General features: G+C 20.3%; 3 protein-coding genes across 3 annotated transcripts; all 3 read left to right on the plus strand.

Annotated features, from left to right (window-relative positions):
* Window positions 1–434: 434 nt before the first annotated feature.
* Window positions 435–2,291, plus strand: MKS88_000841 (STP1 protein; the record flags this gene model as incomplete). Its single annotated transcript, XM_067219480.1, has 3 exons — window positions 435–682; window positions 821–875; window positions 1,911–2,291. The coding sequence occupies 3 exons, from the start codon at window positions 435–437 to the stop codon at window positions 2,289–2,291; spliced, it is 684 nt and encodes a 227-aa protein (XP_067075209.1).
* Window positions 2,292–5,613: 3,322 nt separating this feature from the next.
* MKS88_000842 (STP1 protein) lies at window positions 5,614–6,517 on the plus strand (the record flags this gene model as incomplete). The annotated part of the gene is made up of 4 exons (XM_067219481.1): window positions 5,614–5,618; window positions 5,746–5,927; window positions 6,217–6,228; window positions 6,399–6,517. 4 exons carry the CDS (start codon window positions 5,614–5,616, stop codon window positions 6,515–6,517), a joined length of 318 nt encoding a protein of 105 aa, XP_067075210.1.
* A 4,994-nt stretch (window positions 6,518–11,511) lies between these two features.
* Window positions 11,512–12,426, plus strand: MKS88_000843 (uncharacterized protein; the record flags this gene model as incomplete). The annotated part of the gene is made up of 2 exons (XM_067219482.1): window positions 11,512–11,595; window positions 11,731–12,426. 2 exons carry the CDS (start codon window positions 11,512–11,514, stop codon window positions 12,424–12,426), a joined length of 780 nt encoding a protein of 259 aa, XP_067075211.1.
* Between the last annotated feature and the right edge of the window lie 4,491 nt (window positions 12,427–16,917).

Below are 16,917 nucleotides of genomic sequence, written 5' to 3' on the forward strand. Positions count from 1 at the left end.
ATCAAACTACAATTTAAAAAAATTCAGAATTATATTCCATCTGATACTGCTTCTTTGGAGATAGAAAAAAATAAAACACATTTTAGGATTAAATGCTTAGCATTGGCTGATTATCTTATTAAAGCAAGTGATGATCTCCCAAAACTTGCTACTAATCCAAAAAATTGGGAACCAATACTTAAGAATTATTTCCAAGGTCACATTAATAGGATTACGCAATATGGCAGATATCCTATGATTCTAAAAAAAGATTATAAAAAACTTTTACAATTAATACATGATGCTTAATATATTTGTGAATAAAAAAAATATATTGGATGATCTAAAGACCTATCAATTAGGAGTTGATAATTTGTATAGTTCCAATGCAAGTTATTCCATAAGTAAATGTAAGGAATATAAAGCGTCTTTTGAAGGTATTAAGAAACATTTTGATGAGCATAGAAGCTTCATTAAATAAAAATTACAAAAACAAAGATCCAAAAATCTTATTTCCAACAAATACAAATTGCAATATACGTATTCCTCAAACATTTATAAGGGAACCTATATGCATAAAATCGAACCCTATTAAACATCGTGAGTCCGAACCTGATGCAGATGAAAAAATTTCAGAATCAACTAAAAGTTCCCATACAGATGTATTTTTATCTAAATCTGTAAATCATGATCAATTCTATGAGTAATCTTCAACTTCGACTGAATTTCAACGTACAGCACCGCAGAGACTTGAAACTAAAATTACAAAAATTGAAAATAATCAATTTGAATATATAAATTCAACACAAAAAAAAACATCAGAACTTTTTACTGGTTCTAGAACTAAAAAATTAGAAATATCATCTAATAATACTTCATCTAGAAAAAATCCTGAAGTCTCAAGAGCATAGAACAATCATAAAACCGCTTCTTTAATTCCTGAGGGAATAGATGATGACACAAGTACTTTTGCTTCTTTTACATCTACTAAAATTTCAGGTACAAGTAATTCCACACGTTATTCTACATTTTAAATAAACATATTAAATAACATATATATTTAAAATGTAGTTACATGTTTCAAAAAAATTACTCGTATCATTTGTATACCTCTTTTAATCATCTCTCTAATTATTGTAATTTTTAACCTTTTTACTAAGGTAAAATAAAATACAAGTGTTAAAAATATAACAAACTTTTTATGATTGTAATAATTTTTTTCATAACTCCTTTTTTTCTTTTTATTAATACAGTACGTATTAATAAGAATTTTTGAAAAAAAACAAAAGATATAAAGAAAACAAATAAAATTACTGAGAGTACTAGTACCTTCACATTTTTACAAAATAAAAAGTTTTTAACACATTATTATTTAGAACACCCAATATATAATAACGAAGAAATAATAAAAAAAAAAATACGTAAACATCACATAAAAAAATATATAAACTTCTCAAAGCAAAAAAAACACATGTCTAAAACTACTACAGAAGTACACATGAAAGTAATCGACGAATTCAGTAAAGAATAGTATAAATTGAACGAAGGAGAATTTTTAAAAATATGACTAGAAGAGTTTGCAAAAAAGACATATAGAACCTTTCCTAATTCAACAAATGAAGAATAATGGGAAATATTAAAGGTATCAGTGATATAGAAAAACAAACAATTTTATGGAATAAATGGGGAAAAAAACATAGAAATCACTTTGAAAAAAAAAAAAGAATTAGTTCAATAATTTGAAAAAGGACTGAAAAAAAGAATAAGCTTACACAAAAAAAATTGAAGAATTAAAAAATAGCTTTTCAAATGAAAATAAAAACGTCCTGTTTTAAGAATGCGTAAAAGATATATGGAGATAATGGATGTAAAAAAGGGGTATTATTATAAAAAAGAGTATTGAACAAGACTGTTTCAATGAATTAACACAGGAATTTCAGAATGTGTTATATGAATATGAAATTGAAGAATCTAAAAATAATATATCACTAACAAATATAGAAAAGTTAGATAACAAAGAACATTATAAAGAATTATATATATATGTAAAAAAAAAAAAAACACTAGCAATACTGTGCTTGCTCGTATTTATAACAGCATTAAAAAAATTCAAAAAAAAAGGATATATAAGAAATAGGGAGTTATGCTTGAATAGTTCCATAAATAAGCGGAAAACAGAAGAAAATTCTTATAAAAAAACTCAGAAGATAGAAAATTGTATTGAAACAAACAATGAAGTTTTGGAAAATAATAATAAAGAAATCAATGATTATATATTGGAAGACAATTTCAAAAGCGAAATAAAAGATTAGGTATGAGAAGTTGATAGATATGAAAATTCTGTAGTTAATAATGGGAAAGTAGACAATCCTGAGAAATAGAAGAATAATTCGTTTTATAAATTCATAGGAATACCCGCAAATTATATTCTAACGATATATAACTGAAAACAGACGTCAATAAAAAATATTTCTTAAATTTTGTGATATTGATATGGGAAAAAAAAATATATAAAGTAATGAGTAATATAAAAGAAAAAAGCAGAAGTCAAATATAAAAAATGAAATTCATGTATTTAAAAAATATTCGGAATCTATACAATTTTTTTTTTATTTCTATAGGAATATCTTTAAAAATTTTATATTAACCCTTGATTCAGTGAAAAAAGGAAGATGTTAATGTATACAAAAAAAAATTAATCTTTTTGTTTTAATTATAATTACATGAATTGACTAAATTTTACGAGATAATATCATTTGATTCCTCAATAAATAATATTTTTAATGAAATTATAACATATGTTGTTTTTATAACTTATATTTTTAAAATTTGTGTTATATTCTTATACATATACTATATTAATATATAATATTTAATAGGAAACCATGTTCCAATAAAAGTTATGTTAAACGAAGTTTATTAGCATATCACATAAGAATTAATTAATATGTATATAATTATTTGTCAATTTTTTTTTTATTTTTAATAAATAATTAATTTGTCTAAACGCTCTTATTGTAATTTATTATTAAAATTATATAGTTTTATCAGAATATATTATTTTTTTCCTTAATATGTATTAATTTTTCTTATGTTTTATTATTTTTCATGTACCAATGAAAAAAAAATTATTATATTCTTTGATAATTTTTTTGCCTTTTATATTAAGGTACAAAGTTACCCGTTAAGATTAATGATCATTTTCACTATTTACATTTTAATATAAAATTTACTGATTTCGTTTCTAACAAAATATGTAATGAAACGAATGAATATAATTATTTCTTTATTCATAAGTATCATGGGAATGACATATATATAATATATTATTTTATCATTCTTACATTTAATAAATTTAATCAATGGAAGTATATTATATGCCTTATATTATATACATACAATAACTGAAAAGAAATAAAAAAAAAATTCATATATATTCTACGCTTCTATCTTCATTATGTTGTATATATATCTCATGTTGTATTTCATATATATAAATAATACTAATATGAATAATAAAAATATTTTTGTAGTATTTAGAAAATATGATCATTCCTGTTAAATTAATTATAAAAAATGAAATAATTTTAATAAGCATAATTAAATATTTATAAATATATATTTATATAAACATTATTTCAATTATTCGTAAAGGTAAATACGAGAAGAATGGAAATTTTTTTTCATATATATTATTTACTTCATCAATTTTCTCCAATACACTATATTAAATATGTTTAAATTTTAAAAATTGAGAATCAAAATAATGTTATATCAATTTTTCTTATTTTATTTCATATTTATATTTTTTAAATAAATTGTTTCTAAAATTATAGAATTTATCATTAATTTTTTTTTTTTTTTAATTAAATATATGTATATATATATATATATATATATATAGTAGGTTTAATATAATAATAAAAGGAAATAAATAAAGTACATTCTAGTTCTTATATAAAATGTTTTAAGTTTAGTTTAATTATGTTGTATAATGTATTTGTTTAATTATTTCAATAGTTGGAATAGTTATCCTTTTTCGATACCATTTTATTTCGCAATAGATATTCATGTAATTTTCTTAAAATTTAATTAAATCTACAATTACATAAATATACTAATAAAATAATAATCACATATATCTTTTAATTTATTGCTGAACTATTATGGTACTCAAAATTAATAATCTGATACTTAAGTTACTTTAATAAATTAAAATTATACTAATATAACTTACTATTTCTTACAAATATTCATGACCATATACAAAAAAATATCAAAAACGTATGTACATTGTTAACAGAAAAGAATATAATTTTATAAAATATTATAGCGTTTAACATTTAAAAAAGAAAAAAGAAAAAATATTTGTTAATATGTTTATTAGCATTATTTCATACATTCCATGCAGAATTTTCCATATATACCAGTCTCATTTCCTCCGTTTCCTAAATATATTTTACAATAATAAAAAAAATACATGTATACATTATTTCATTAATTACAAAAAACTTTTGAAGTGTATGTAAATGTGATAAATAAAACATATATTAATATGATACTGTAATTGCCCTTTAAACCTATTGTAAATCGAATTTAATAAATGAAATTTAATTATCGTAATTACTCTCATGACAATTGTATTTTGAATCTTATGTATTATATATATTTAATTATATACTGTAAACATTAGAAGAGAATAGTCCTTTAAATACGTCTTAATCATAATTATCTAACACATAAAAAAATATTAAATATTTATAAATTTTCCATAATTACGAAGTTTTTTTTTTTGAATTCATTTTATGTAAAAAGTTAGCACTACTTAATTGAAGGAATTACTAATTTCCAATAAAAATTACATATATTTTTATACACATTTAAAATGGCGCTAACCTTTAATATATTTTTAGAAACATAAAAAAAATAGGAAATATATATAAAAACGCATTTTCCATGATTATATGAATGTAGAAATTGTAAGTTTTTTTTCAATACCCCTAACGATATTTTAGACTTCTACAGATAGATACATATATATAATAATTTACTCTTCTGAAATTTTCAATAAAAGAATACATAAATAGTATCTATAAATATATGCTTAATTTAGTTCATTAAATTGGTCCTTTAATGACATAATAAATAGAAAATAAAAGAATAATTATTTTATAAAATTTTATATGTTTTTAAAAAGAGATGCATAAAATATAAAAATACGCTAATGTTAATTATATAACCACTATTAATGTTATTACTCAATATTAACATATTTGGGATATCCAATATTTATTATGAAAAATCCAAACATATTATATATATGTGGACAATTTATTAGATAAATATGCATAACTTTTTTACTACATATAATGGGAAAAGAAAATTTTCATTAAATCAACTAAAAAGTGGTAATAATAAACATATTACCTATATCAATTTATGATTAATGCATATATATTGATTTTTTATAAAATGATAATTAAAGTTTCAGCAATGTAATAAATTTTGCAACGCAAATTTTGATATATCAATTCTATAATTATATAATTTTATAATAAATTATCCGTAAAATAATATTAATTAATCCAAAAATACAACTAAAGGTTTATCTAAATATAAATCTCAAAAAAAAAAATGATGTATAAATTATAACAGAAGAGGTAACTGAACGTGAACTTCATCTTCAAGCACTGTCTTAACAAAAATTTTCAATTACAAAAAATGTATCTAAAGAAGCTAAGGAAATATAACTTACGCAAAATAAAGTATCATAAACAACAACAATTATGAGCCCTCAGATCCAAATATATCATCTAATGTTACATTATCTATAGAGAAACTTGTAGTCCGAGGAATATCCCATGATACTACAACTATTTTGCCATCTTTTAAAATACCGCTTCCATGCTTACCTTTAACCGTTTCTCCAACATTTCCAAAAATAAGAGGTACCATTAATTCTGCTTATTCTTCTATTTTTGCAATAAATACACTAATTAACATATATATTTAAAAGGTTATTATAAGTCCAACGATTAATTCATGTAACACATACATATCATCTATTTCAATAATGTTTCTAATTATTGTTGTATTTTGTATTTATTAAAGTAAAATAAAACTTATGTATTAAAATATTCGATAAACATTTTATTAATATAATAACTTATTTTATAATTATGTTCATCCTATATTTTAGTATGCTTTAATACTAATGTTTAAAAAAAAAAAAAAAAGTCAAGAAAACAAGTGATATTACATAGAATTCTAGTACCTTTATATATTCACATAAAAAGATAGTTTTTAACACATGATAATTTAGAAAACCCAATATGTGATAACGAAGAAATAATAAAAAAAAATAAAAATATATAAACCTAACTTTATAAAAAATGTAAATTTGTCAAAAAAAAAAAAAGGACGGTTCAATTTTGACATAGAAGTACATATTGAAGCACTCGAAGAATGCATGAATGAAAAATTGGAATTCTATAAAGGAGAACATTTAGAAGAATTACTAGAATTGTACATAAAATAGGAATAAAAAACATATACAAATTTAACAAATAGTGAAATAAAAATTGCATTTAGCAAAAATAGCAATGATATTAAAAAAAAAAAAAAATTCTACTGAATTAATGAAAAGAATAGCCCGGAAATATTTCAGAAAAATCGAAAAAAGTTTAATAATTTGAAAAATGAATGAAAAAAAGAACAAGATTACTTAAAAAAAAATGAAGAATTATAAAGGCAACTGTCAAATGAAATTCAAAAAATTCCTTTTTTAGAATAAGAAAAAGATAAATGGACACACGAGATGCCAAAAAAGGGTGTGATAATAGAACAATATTTTGAACAGGACTCTTTTAGGAAATTAATAGAGTAATTATAGAATATATCATATGAATATGAAAATGTGCAAACTAAAAATTAGGTGTCACCAATAAATAGGGAAAGATGGAGTAACTAAGGCATGAAGAATCATATAGATAAGTAACAAAAAAGTAACTAAAAAAATGTGGGTTCTCGTTCTTATGATGGTAATTAATAAAATAAAAAAAAGAAGAAATTTTAGAAATTATGGAATTGTATTTTGATAGTTCCATAAATTAATGGAGATCGGAAGAAAGTTTAAATAGAAGATCTCATAATAAAAAATACATAATTGAAATATAAGGAAATGCCTTAGAAAGTAGTAAAAATAAAAACATGCATGCTTATATAGGTGAATACTTCCTTATACAGGAGGTACACGATTAGATAATCTAATATAGATGTATATTCCATAGATAATGAAAATAATGTACACAAATCTGATCAAAATAAAGAACAGTACATCCTAGTAATTAGTAAGTATATATTCACAATATATTCTAATCACATCCAAGTTGTACCAAATAAATGATTAAACAGATATCTCCTTAAATTTTTTCGTATTTGACGGAAACAAGGAAAAAGCTTAAAGTATAATGAACTATATAAAGGGTAAAATCAAGCATGATTTACAAAATATGAAATGAAGTTATGTTAAAAAATATTTTATATATATGTAATTTGTTTTATTTATGTAAGAATATCTATAATAGAGTTATATTAATTCTCAATTCAATAAAAGCAGTACGATGTTAAAGTTCATATAAAAAAAAAAATTAATTCTTATATACTAAATATTAGCATATGAATTAATAAAATTTTACGTAATTTGCTTTGTCTGATTTCTTAATAACATATTATTTTAGGAAAATAATAAGATATATATTGTAATTTTTTTTTAAAACACATACTATTTATGTATATATATAACTAAATTAACACAATGCATTATTTTGAGAACCATATTCCGACAACAATAAGATAAAAGAGAAGAAGAGTACCCTAGATAAGAATGTCCCTAGTTACATATATATTGTTTGTTAATCTTTTTTAAGTCTTTTTCAAATAATTAATTATCCTAAAACTTCTTTACGTATTTTAATTTTGATATTTTATAGTTATATAAGAAAATGTAATCATATGCTTTACCATAAGATGAATTAATTTTTTGCATGTTTAATAATAAGAACATTTTTAATGAACCATTGGAAAAAAAATATTATTAAATTATCTGATAATTCACTTTTTTTTATATTATGATATAATGTTATACATTATCTTGAATTACATATTATGACATGTATAATATAATATTTAATGGATTTATTTTTAAACGAATTTGTAATTAAACAAATAAATATTAATAATTATTCTTTGAATAATAAGAAATATGATAACTATGTACATAAAATAAGTAATTATATAATACAGAGATACATTACTTATATTGCTCATATTAAATACTTTATATTATTAATATAAAATAAAATATATACAATATATGTCCTACTTTCATAATTTCAATAAGTTATTATATTTATGATACTTAAAATTAAAACTTAAAATATTTCTGAATACTTGAAAAACATGATTATTGTTAAATTAATGTAAAAGATAATTATGAAGAGGTAAACAGGTTTCATATGTATAATTAAACATATATTATATATATATTATGTATTTATTATATATTTGTTATTTGTGATCTTCAATAACAGAAAAATGGAACATTTATTCACTTATAGTATTTAGTATTTTTCTGTAATATAATATTAAAGTTAAAATATTTAAGAAAAAGGACGTAAAATATAGCTACATTAATACTTCTTCTTTTAATATTTCGAATAAATTATTTTAAAAATTAAGAACATATTATTAAATTTTTTCCTTTTATTTTATTATTATGTAATATAACTGGACAAAAAAAAGGAAATTTTTTTTTTTAATTTTTACAAATAAAAATTTTATCATGTTCTAAATTTAGATAAAAGTTCGAATTTCTCAGACATTTTATTAATTAGTTTTAGTACAAATTCAAACATTATTATATTGACAACAAAAAATATTATACAGTATTGTTATTCATACAGCTTGTTTGTTGCATTTGTTTTATCTATTTAATTAATTATTCATTTTTTATTTCTTTAAAACGCACATTATAATTTAATTAAATTCATAGTAATCTGAAATTTCATTATTTGTATAACATATATCTATAATAGATAAAACTTGTTCACATAGTTTAACAGTAATTTATATTAACCACATATGATTATTAACAATGAGATATATAAATGATTCTATGAAAATTGGTTATATTGCAATAAACTACGGGTATTATATATTCCTTCATATGGTAAATTTAAATTGTTATATTAGGTAGTTTGAAAACTTTTTAAAATAAATCCTTTGCATACACATTAACGCATGATCCACAAGTAATAATATTTAATATGTTAAGTGTTAATATTAGTCTTGTATATATATATATTAAAAGGCCATTGAATCTAAATTTTTATGACAGTTAGGTTCGTTTGAATATTTACGGTTATATTACTTATTTTTATATTAAAAATGCATCACGAATAAAAAGATGCATTAAATTAAATAGTCTTTTTCGAATTATATAACGTAGTAACTCATATATTATATTAAAACATTCATAATTGTGAAAGCATTATTAATCTATGTGTTATCCACATTAACTATTTATTATATGATAATCACCTTAAAAACTCTTTTATCATAACGAAACTTAAGGTTTAATTATTGGTATTAAGGAAATGCCGTGAACACTGCTAATAAATATTGCCCACCGCAATAATTATAGACATATATATAACTACTAATGGTTTATAACATTTTCATTAGAAACGATCATAAAAAATATTCTACATGATATTCAAGTTTGTTATTTTTAAAAAATTAAATTCTTTTACATATATATGAATATTCTTTCCATTTATAAGAAATTATGCAAAAATTATTAAAATTTCAAATAGATGTATTTTGAAGGTACTTTATTTATTATTAAGTTTTACATATAAATGATATTTTCATTAAATTTCTAGACATAAGTCGTCACATTTTATTCTGAATTCATTTATAAAAAAAAAATATAAATATAATTAAAAATTTTAAATGTATTTAATATATATATATAATAAAAGAACTTAAGGTAACTAACTAATAGATATGAATTTATATGTGATTAAACATCCAAATATATAAAAAAAAAAAATTGCATCAAAATATATTTTACCTTATATGAATACGTGTGCAAATAAACATATAAATAGAATATGTATAATTATTATAAACTTAGTCAGTTATCGGGAAGGAATTTATATTATAATTTATTTCTTTATATTATAGAACAACTTTTCAAATGGGAAATATATTTATATAATTTCTAGATATATAGTTAAATAATAGTAAATAAATTATCGCTGAAATAAATTTAATATGTTTTTAACACTATAATGAAAAAATAATATATTTAATTAAAACTAATAATGTCTTTATTACTCATAATGCTAATTCATCTTTTTTCACTAATTCATGATCCTGACATAATAGTTCTAATGTATTTCTATAAGCCCATTTTTTTATCGGGTAATTAAATATTTTATTTTTATATAATGTAAATAAAGTAATAATACAATATTAAAAAGTGTTATAAATGTTAATTAGTTTTTTACTTTTATTTCTTTATAATGTTTTTTTATTATATATAAATAAATTGAATTTTATTAATTTTTTTTTATTTTTTTTTTAATTATATTTTCTTATTTTAATCGCTGGAATTGAAAAAAATAGACATTTATTGAAAATTTTGAATTAATATTAAAGACTCTGCAACTACCATATTATTATATTATGATTTATATTGTTTAAAAACAAAACTAGATCTCATCTTATATAATATATTAATAAAAGAATTTTCACTTATATAAAATTTTTTTTTTTCCTTTAACAGTTTATTATGTATTTTTGAATAAAATATTGAAGACACTAATATTGCATATATTGCATGATACTATATTGTATTAAATCCATATTATTATGGGTATTTTTTGTTTAAAAAATATTTTTCTAATTGAAAATTATTTTAGATAAAATTTACATATGTTTACTTAAAATGTTAGATAACTTCAAAATATTTTTAAGAATTCTAAAAGAAACAGAAAAAATTTAAATACTATTTTTCAAAAGCCTCATATATATTATGCCAAGTAGCATTATTACATTTTATCGATTTTTATAACTAAATTAACAAAACAATCTATTAATACACATAGAAAATATATTAATATAAATAAATCTCTTCAAATAATTTATTTACAGCTTGCCTAGTAGCAATTATTATATAATAATTATATTTTTTTAAATTTCTTTTTAAATCCTGTTCAATATATATTATATTAATAATATTTTTATATAGAAATATTACTGTAATATTTTTATTTATATAATTTTTCCGCTTTTTACTTTTGAATATAAGTTATAGTTAACATTTGTTCAAGCTAAAAAGTCTTAAATTTTGAGCAGAATACAATAAAAAAAAAATTGTATTTTCGGTTTAATTTTATCGAAAAAAGTATAAGACAAAATATTCTAATTTCACAGATTATTTTTAATCTACAAAATAAATTCGATATGATTATACAGACAAATAAATTATTTTTTTCTAAAATTTTTACTTTTATCCTATTAAAATGGATATACCAATGGGCGCATGAGGTAGGATAATTATTATATTCAATAATTTTTTATACATTTTTGTGTAATCTTTCATTTTCATCTTAAAATGTATATTTTATTAATATTCAATTAGGGACATTTTTTTAAATATTAAATATTTACCCTCCTGTTTAGGCAAATATATCAGGAATATCATGGAATAATATAAACAATCTAAATAATGCACCAAGTATAAGGTTAAGAAGGTTACTGTATTCAGAAAAAGATATATATTACCAAAAACGATACAATTCCTTAAAAAAAAATGCAATGAAAATAGTAAACGAAGATGAATATAATTTCGGAAATAAATTAAATTCGTTACTAGAAAATATTAATTTACCAAAAAATTTTAAAACATTATTATATGATGAAAAAGTTCCCATATCATCTGATTTGTTTGTATATAATGTCGGTGTTAAATATTTCAATGATTCATTAAATTATGATAATTATAAAACAGAATCTGGAGAATTAAAAAAAGAATCGTTTCAAATGAAAAAACATAAAACAGGAAAAAAAACGTTCTTATCAAGGATGTTTAAATTATTGAAGAAATTAGATACAAAATATGAAAAAGAAGTAATAAAACTATTGAGTCTTCACTTTAATACGAACAATCAAAATGAAGGTAAATCTGAAGGAAGTATTATTAAAAACTTACTTATGGTTTTTGCTCCACTTTATATAGCCAAAGCTATGATAATTTTGTTTAGCATAAATAACTATACTAATGCTGCATTAACGGCAATTACACTGTTATTTATCTCGTTATTTTATATTTCCTTTAAATTTTTGAAAAATATTAAAAAAAGTAATAAAGCAAGTTAAAGAGGGTTTATAAAAGTTCAAAACTCTTGTGGTCATGCTGGAAAAAAATTCTTGTAAGTATCTAACATTATTTTACTTACATTAATATACATAATATTTTAAGCATTTAAGGGTTCATAAAAGCTTCTGTTATATATGTGATATATGAATTATATAGTATTGAAGTTATATTAAAGAAAAATTCATATAATGTCATTCATATATCGTGTAGTGTAAATGAGTTACATACCTATTTTGTTTATATTTATATAATTAACTTTGCACTACTGCTGTAAGAAAATGTAAACTTATTTATTCCTTTTTTTTTTTTTTTTTTTGTATTTTTTAATTATTTATGTTGGAAAATCGGCTAATATATCTTTGTTTTAATTATTTTCCCGAAGTTTTATTTCTTCTTTTTTTTTTTATTGAATTTGTAATTTATTGTTTTAATGCTTATTATATTATGTGCTTTTCAACATAAATTTGAATATATAAAGATATAATATTATCAAGTTTTTTTATTATCCTTCTTATGTAAATTCATTTATTTGTATTCGCATACATGTGCATTACATGTTAATTAGGATAGTTGTACTCAGAAAAACACCATACTAGACATTAATGTGTTTTAATTAAATATAAGAATTAATTTAACAAGAATTTTTTACTTAATAAAAAGCTTGTTTATGAGGTAAATTTTAATTTTTTAAGATGAACTATTTGATTGCGAGGCAAATAAACGTAATAAAAAATTACTTTTATGTTATGAATAAAAACATTTCATGTTCATTTGTTCATTGTCCATATTTAAATGAATTAATTATTTTATTATATTTTATTTTTATCTTTTATATCATGACATTTATGTAATAATTTTTCATGTTATTTATTTTTTCAACTTTTATTGTCTAAGCTCCTTCTTTTCTTTATATTCCACACAAATATATAATATTAATGTAAAATAAAATTAATTTGATACTGTATATATATTTTACACCTACCTTAATTTGCATATTATTCTTATTAAAATTAGGCAATTCTGAAGTTGCATATACATTAAGAAATTGTATCTCAGTCTTCTCTAATAGATTAATTACTAAAAATATAAGATGTGAAACAAAATGTTATATCTTTTTATACTATTTATGTTATCGGACCTTCCAGATAGAGAAATAAACATGTATATTTTTACAAATGTAATTTCTTTTTTATAAGTTCTTATTAATAATAGTTAATTTCATTTGTACAAAAAATCTAACGTTGGATAAAAAAACTAATAATGAATAATTTTTGTAAGGTAATAATAAAACAGCAGATGTGTAATTCTTCGTAATGTAAATTCACAATATCAGTGTATCTCCCATATAGATATGTTAATCTTCCCTTTGAAATACAGCATACGTATGATGATTAATCATTAAATTGAACTATATCTGAATTAATAAATAAAAACTAGGCATTCAATTTTATGAATCATAACTTGTATGCTATATCACATACAATTTAAAAGTAATATGTATTAATTATTATGATATCGTTAATTATTTATGTGTTTAAAACACTTAACCCTTTTGAATGTAACAAATGAATTGGAAAATTCCCAGCCATATTTAATAATTATTTTGTTATATGAAAAAATTTTATATTACTAAGAATTCTTTTTTTATATCATACATAAATATTCATATTTTTGTACGTAATTTTGTGAAATGGAAATCTCTACATGCTTTGCTGTGCCTATGAGCTAGCTATTCTTTTGTATATTGTACTAAATTTTTACAACCCTTGATGCTCATTTGTATAATAGTGCGTACGAAATTATATTTTATATTTCGTTATTTATAGCATTTTATTTGTTATATATATGTTCAGGAATATTTTTAAATCTTTTATGTATTATTTATTCGTAATGTCTAATGAAGTCGTTAAAAATAGATCTTTCTGTATATACTATATTGTATGATGTACCCTACAAAATTAAATATAAAAGTATTGAACATAAAAATTTAAATAAAAGAACATATAAAAAAAGGAAAATGAATTTAAAAAAAAAAAAAAAAAAATTTTATTTAACTTTTATAAAACAGTACATATACACAATTATACTTTCTTTTGGTTTCTTTTTTTTTTTCATGTTTTTTATAAAAATTGTAACGTATGTGTCATTATAACTTTTTGCTTGTAATCAATTTTTGTTAAACTATCTTATAAATTTTATAAGAGTTTATTATAATTAACTGTATTTACGATATATAATGAAGAATAAAATTAGCTTAATGATGATATATATTATGGACCTATTAAATATATAAAATTACTCTTCATATGTACATAATTTCTTTACTCAAATATTTTATGTGCTTAATTATATTGTTTAAAATATTGGACAAATTTACAATAAAATATGTTTTGTTGAACATACTAAGAAATATTTAATTATCTAAATATCTATTCATAAATTTGTAGTTAAATTCTCCTTTATTCATAAGTGTAACCTCTAGGATAAAAGCATATTAAAATGTGTTTAGTTAATAATAAAATTATGCACGTTAAACATTAGTTAATTTTTATGTATGATTATTTTGCTTTTTATTATTAAGCGCTTCTGTTTCCCTTTATAAAATATATTTTTAATGTTACATTTCATTCATTCAGCAATACAATTTAAGTTATCTAATCACTAATTAATAATCGTAATTTATAATAATATTTAAACTGTTTTTCATAAAAATTTTCATCATATTATAATTGTCCTCATTATGTTTATTCCTCTTGTACATGAATAAGTTATACTATATAATAATATTTATACATGACCTAAGTATTTTTATACGTTTATGTCATATATTAGAAGCATTATATCATTTATGAAATTTGTTTATATATTTTCTAAGTGTAAAATATATGAATAAGATGTACGCTTTCAAGCGGTTCCATTTAATATAAACTTTTCACATATTGCATAGAAGAAACTAACAATTACAAATGTACTCGTAAACTAGAATTATCAATTATATATAGTAAAAATATATGAGCCAATAAGGGATATAATAAAGTATTTATTGTTGTATTGTGATAAATTCAGAGGGTATGCTTTTACGTGCTATAAATAATTTATGAATTAAATTAATTTTTTCCTTATTAAGAATTAAAACTTTATAATATTAGAGTATGTGTTTTTTGCTCTCCGAAATTATAAAGTTATGATAAATGAGCAAGTTTACAGACTTAATTATTAATATTCGTATTTCCTTTATTAGCAACGACATCTTAGCATGTTACATATTACTTTGCTTATAATAGCAACTAAGCATTCACTGTTTAGCACTAGAAGAAAATTACTTATTGCTCCCACAATTTGATCGTACAAGGTAAAACAATCAATCTCGATATAATTATTAATTATCATGAATTAACGTGATTTGTTATTTTTAAATATTCACGCCAATTGGAAATATATGCATAATGAAGTTAATAGGATTATACGTTATAAATTAAATAAGATTTCTCTTTAATTAATTAATACAAGGGAAAAAAGCAAAAAAAAAAAATGTTATAATATAATTATTCCACTTATATATATATCATTGGAATAAAGTACATTCGCATCGTTTTACCAAGCATGAAAATAAGACACATTTATTTTTAATTTAAATCTAAAATTACATATTTTTAATTTCACCCACAAATAATCATTTAATACTAAAATAAAAAGAATCATTTTTTAATTAAAATATTAATTATCACACTTTTATAAAATGATATCTAATTTTCTTATATACGTTAATATTAATACATATATTTTCCAAAACTATCTAGTTAAATACAAAAATATACACATGCATCCATAAAACCGTGTTAAGCTTAAACAATACTTTTAAAATACATGTTTAAAAACAATTTAAGATTTATATGAAAAAAATATATATAGAGAAGAGTACATTTTTATTGTTCTGATCAAACAGGCGAAATACTTGAAGGTAGATTTATGAAATGTAAGCAATGGGATATAAGTTTGTTATTTATGCGTATAACTTAGGATATTACAAATCTTGCTTATTTTAAGCAACTTATCAAGGGAAAGAAGCACATGTTTTAGTATTCCTTTTCCATTTTAAACGTATTAACTTTACATATTCTTGAACTTTATTTAAGACATAAATAATCGTTGGTATAAAAATAAACGTTAATATATATAATGATACAAATATTAGAGTAAACAATATCCAAATATATGATATTTCAGAGAAAATTTCTTTAGAGTTTTACATTATTAAAAAATATTGTATTCCAAGATATGTAATGAAGCTAGGTAAAACAAAAAGTATATCTTCCTTTTATGGTATACTTTTCCCTAAAAACGTAACTTCAGCATTTGTAATATTTTTAAAATTATTTATGTAATTTACTTTGTCAAACATTTTTTTTTTTTTAAATATGAATCTCTTCCTGTGTATGCACAAGATTTACTTACCCTAAGTTATTCATGTCTCCCTGCATTATTTTATG

The sequence above is a fragment of the Plasmodium brasilianum genome, chromosome 3, assembly GCF_023973825.1.
Source record: "Plasmodium brasilianum strain Bolivian I chromosome 3, whole genome shotgun sequence".
In the NCBI taxonomy this organism is placed as follows: domain Eukaryota; phylum Apicomplexa; class Aconoidasida; order Haemosporida; family Plasmodiidae; genus Plasmodium; species Plasmodium brasilianum.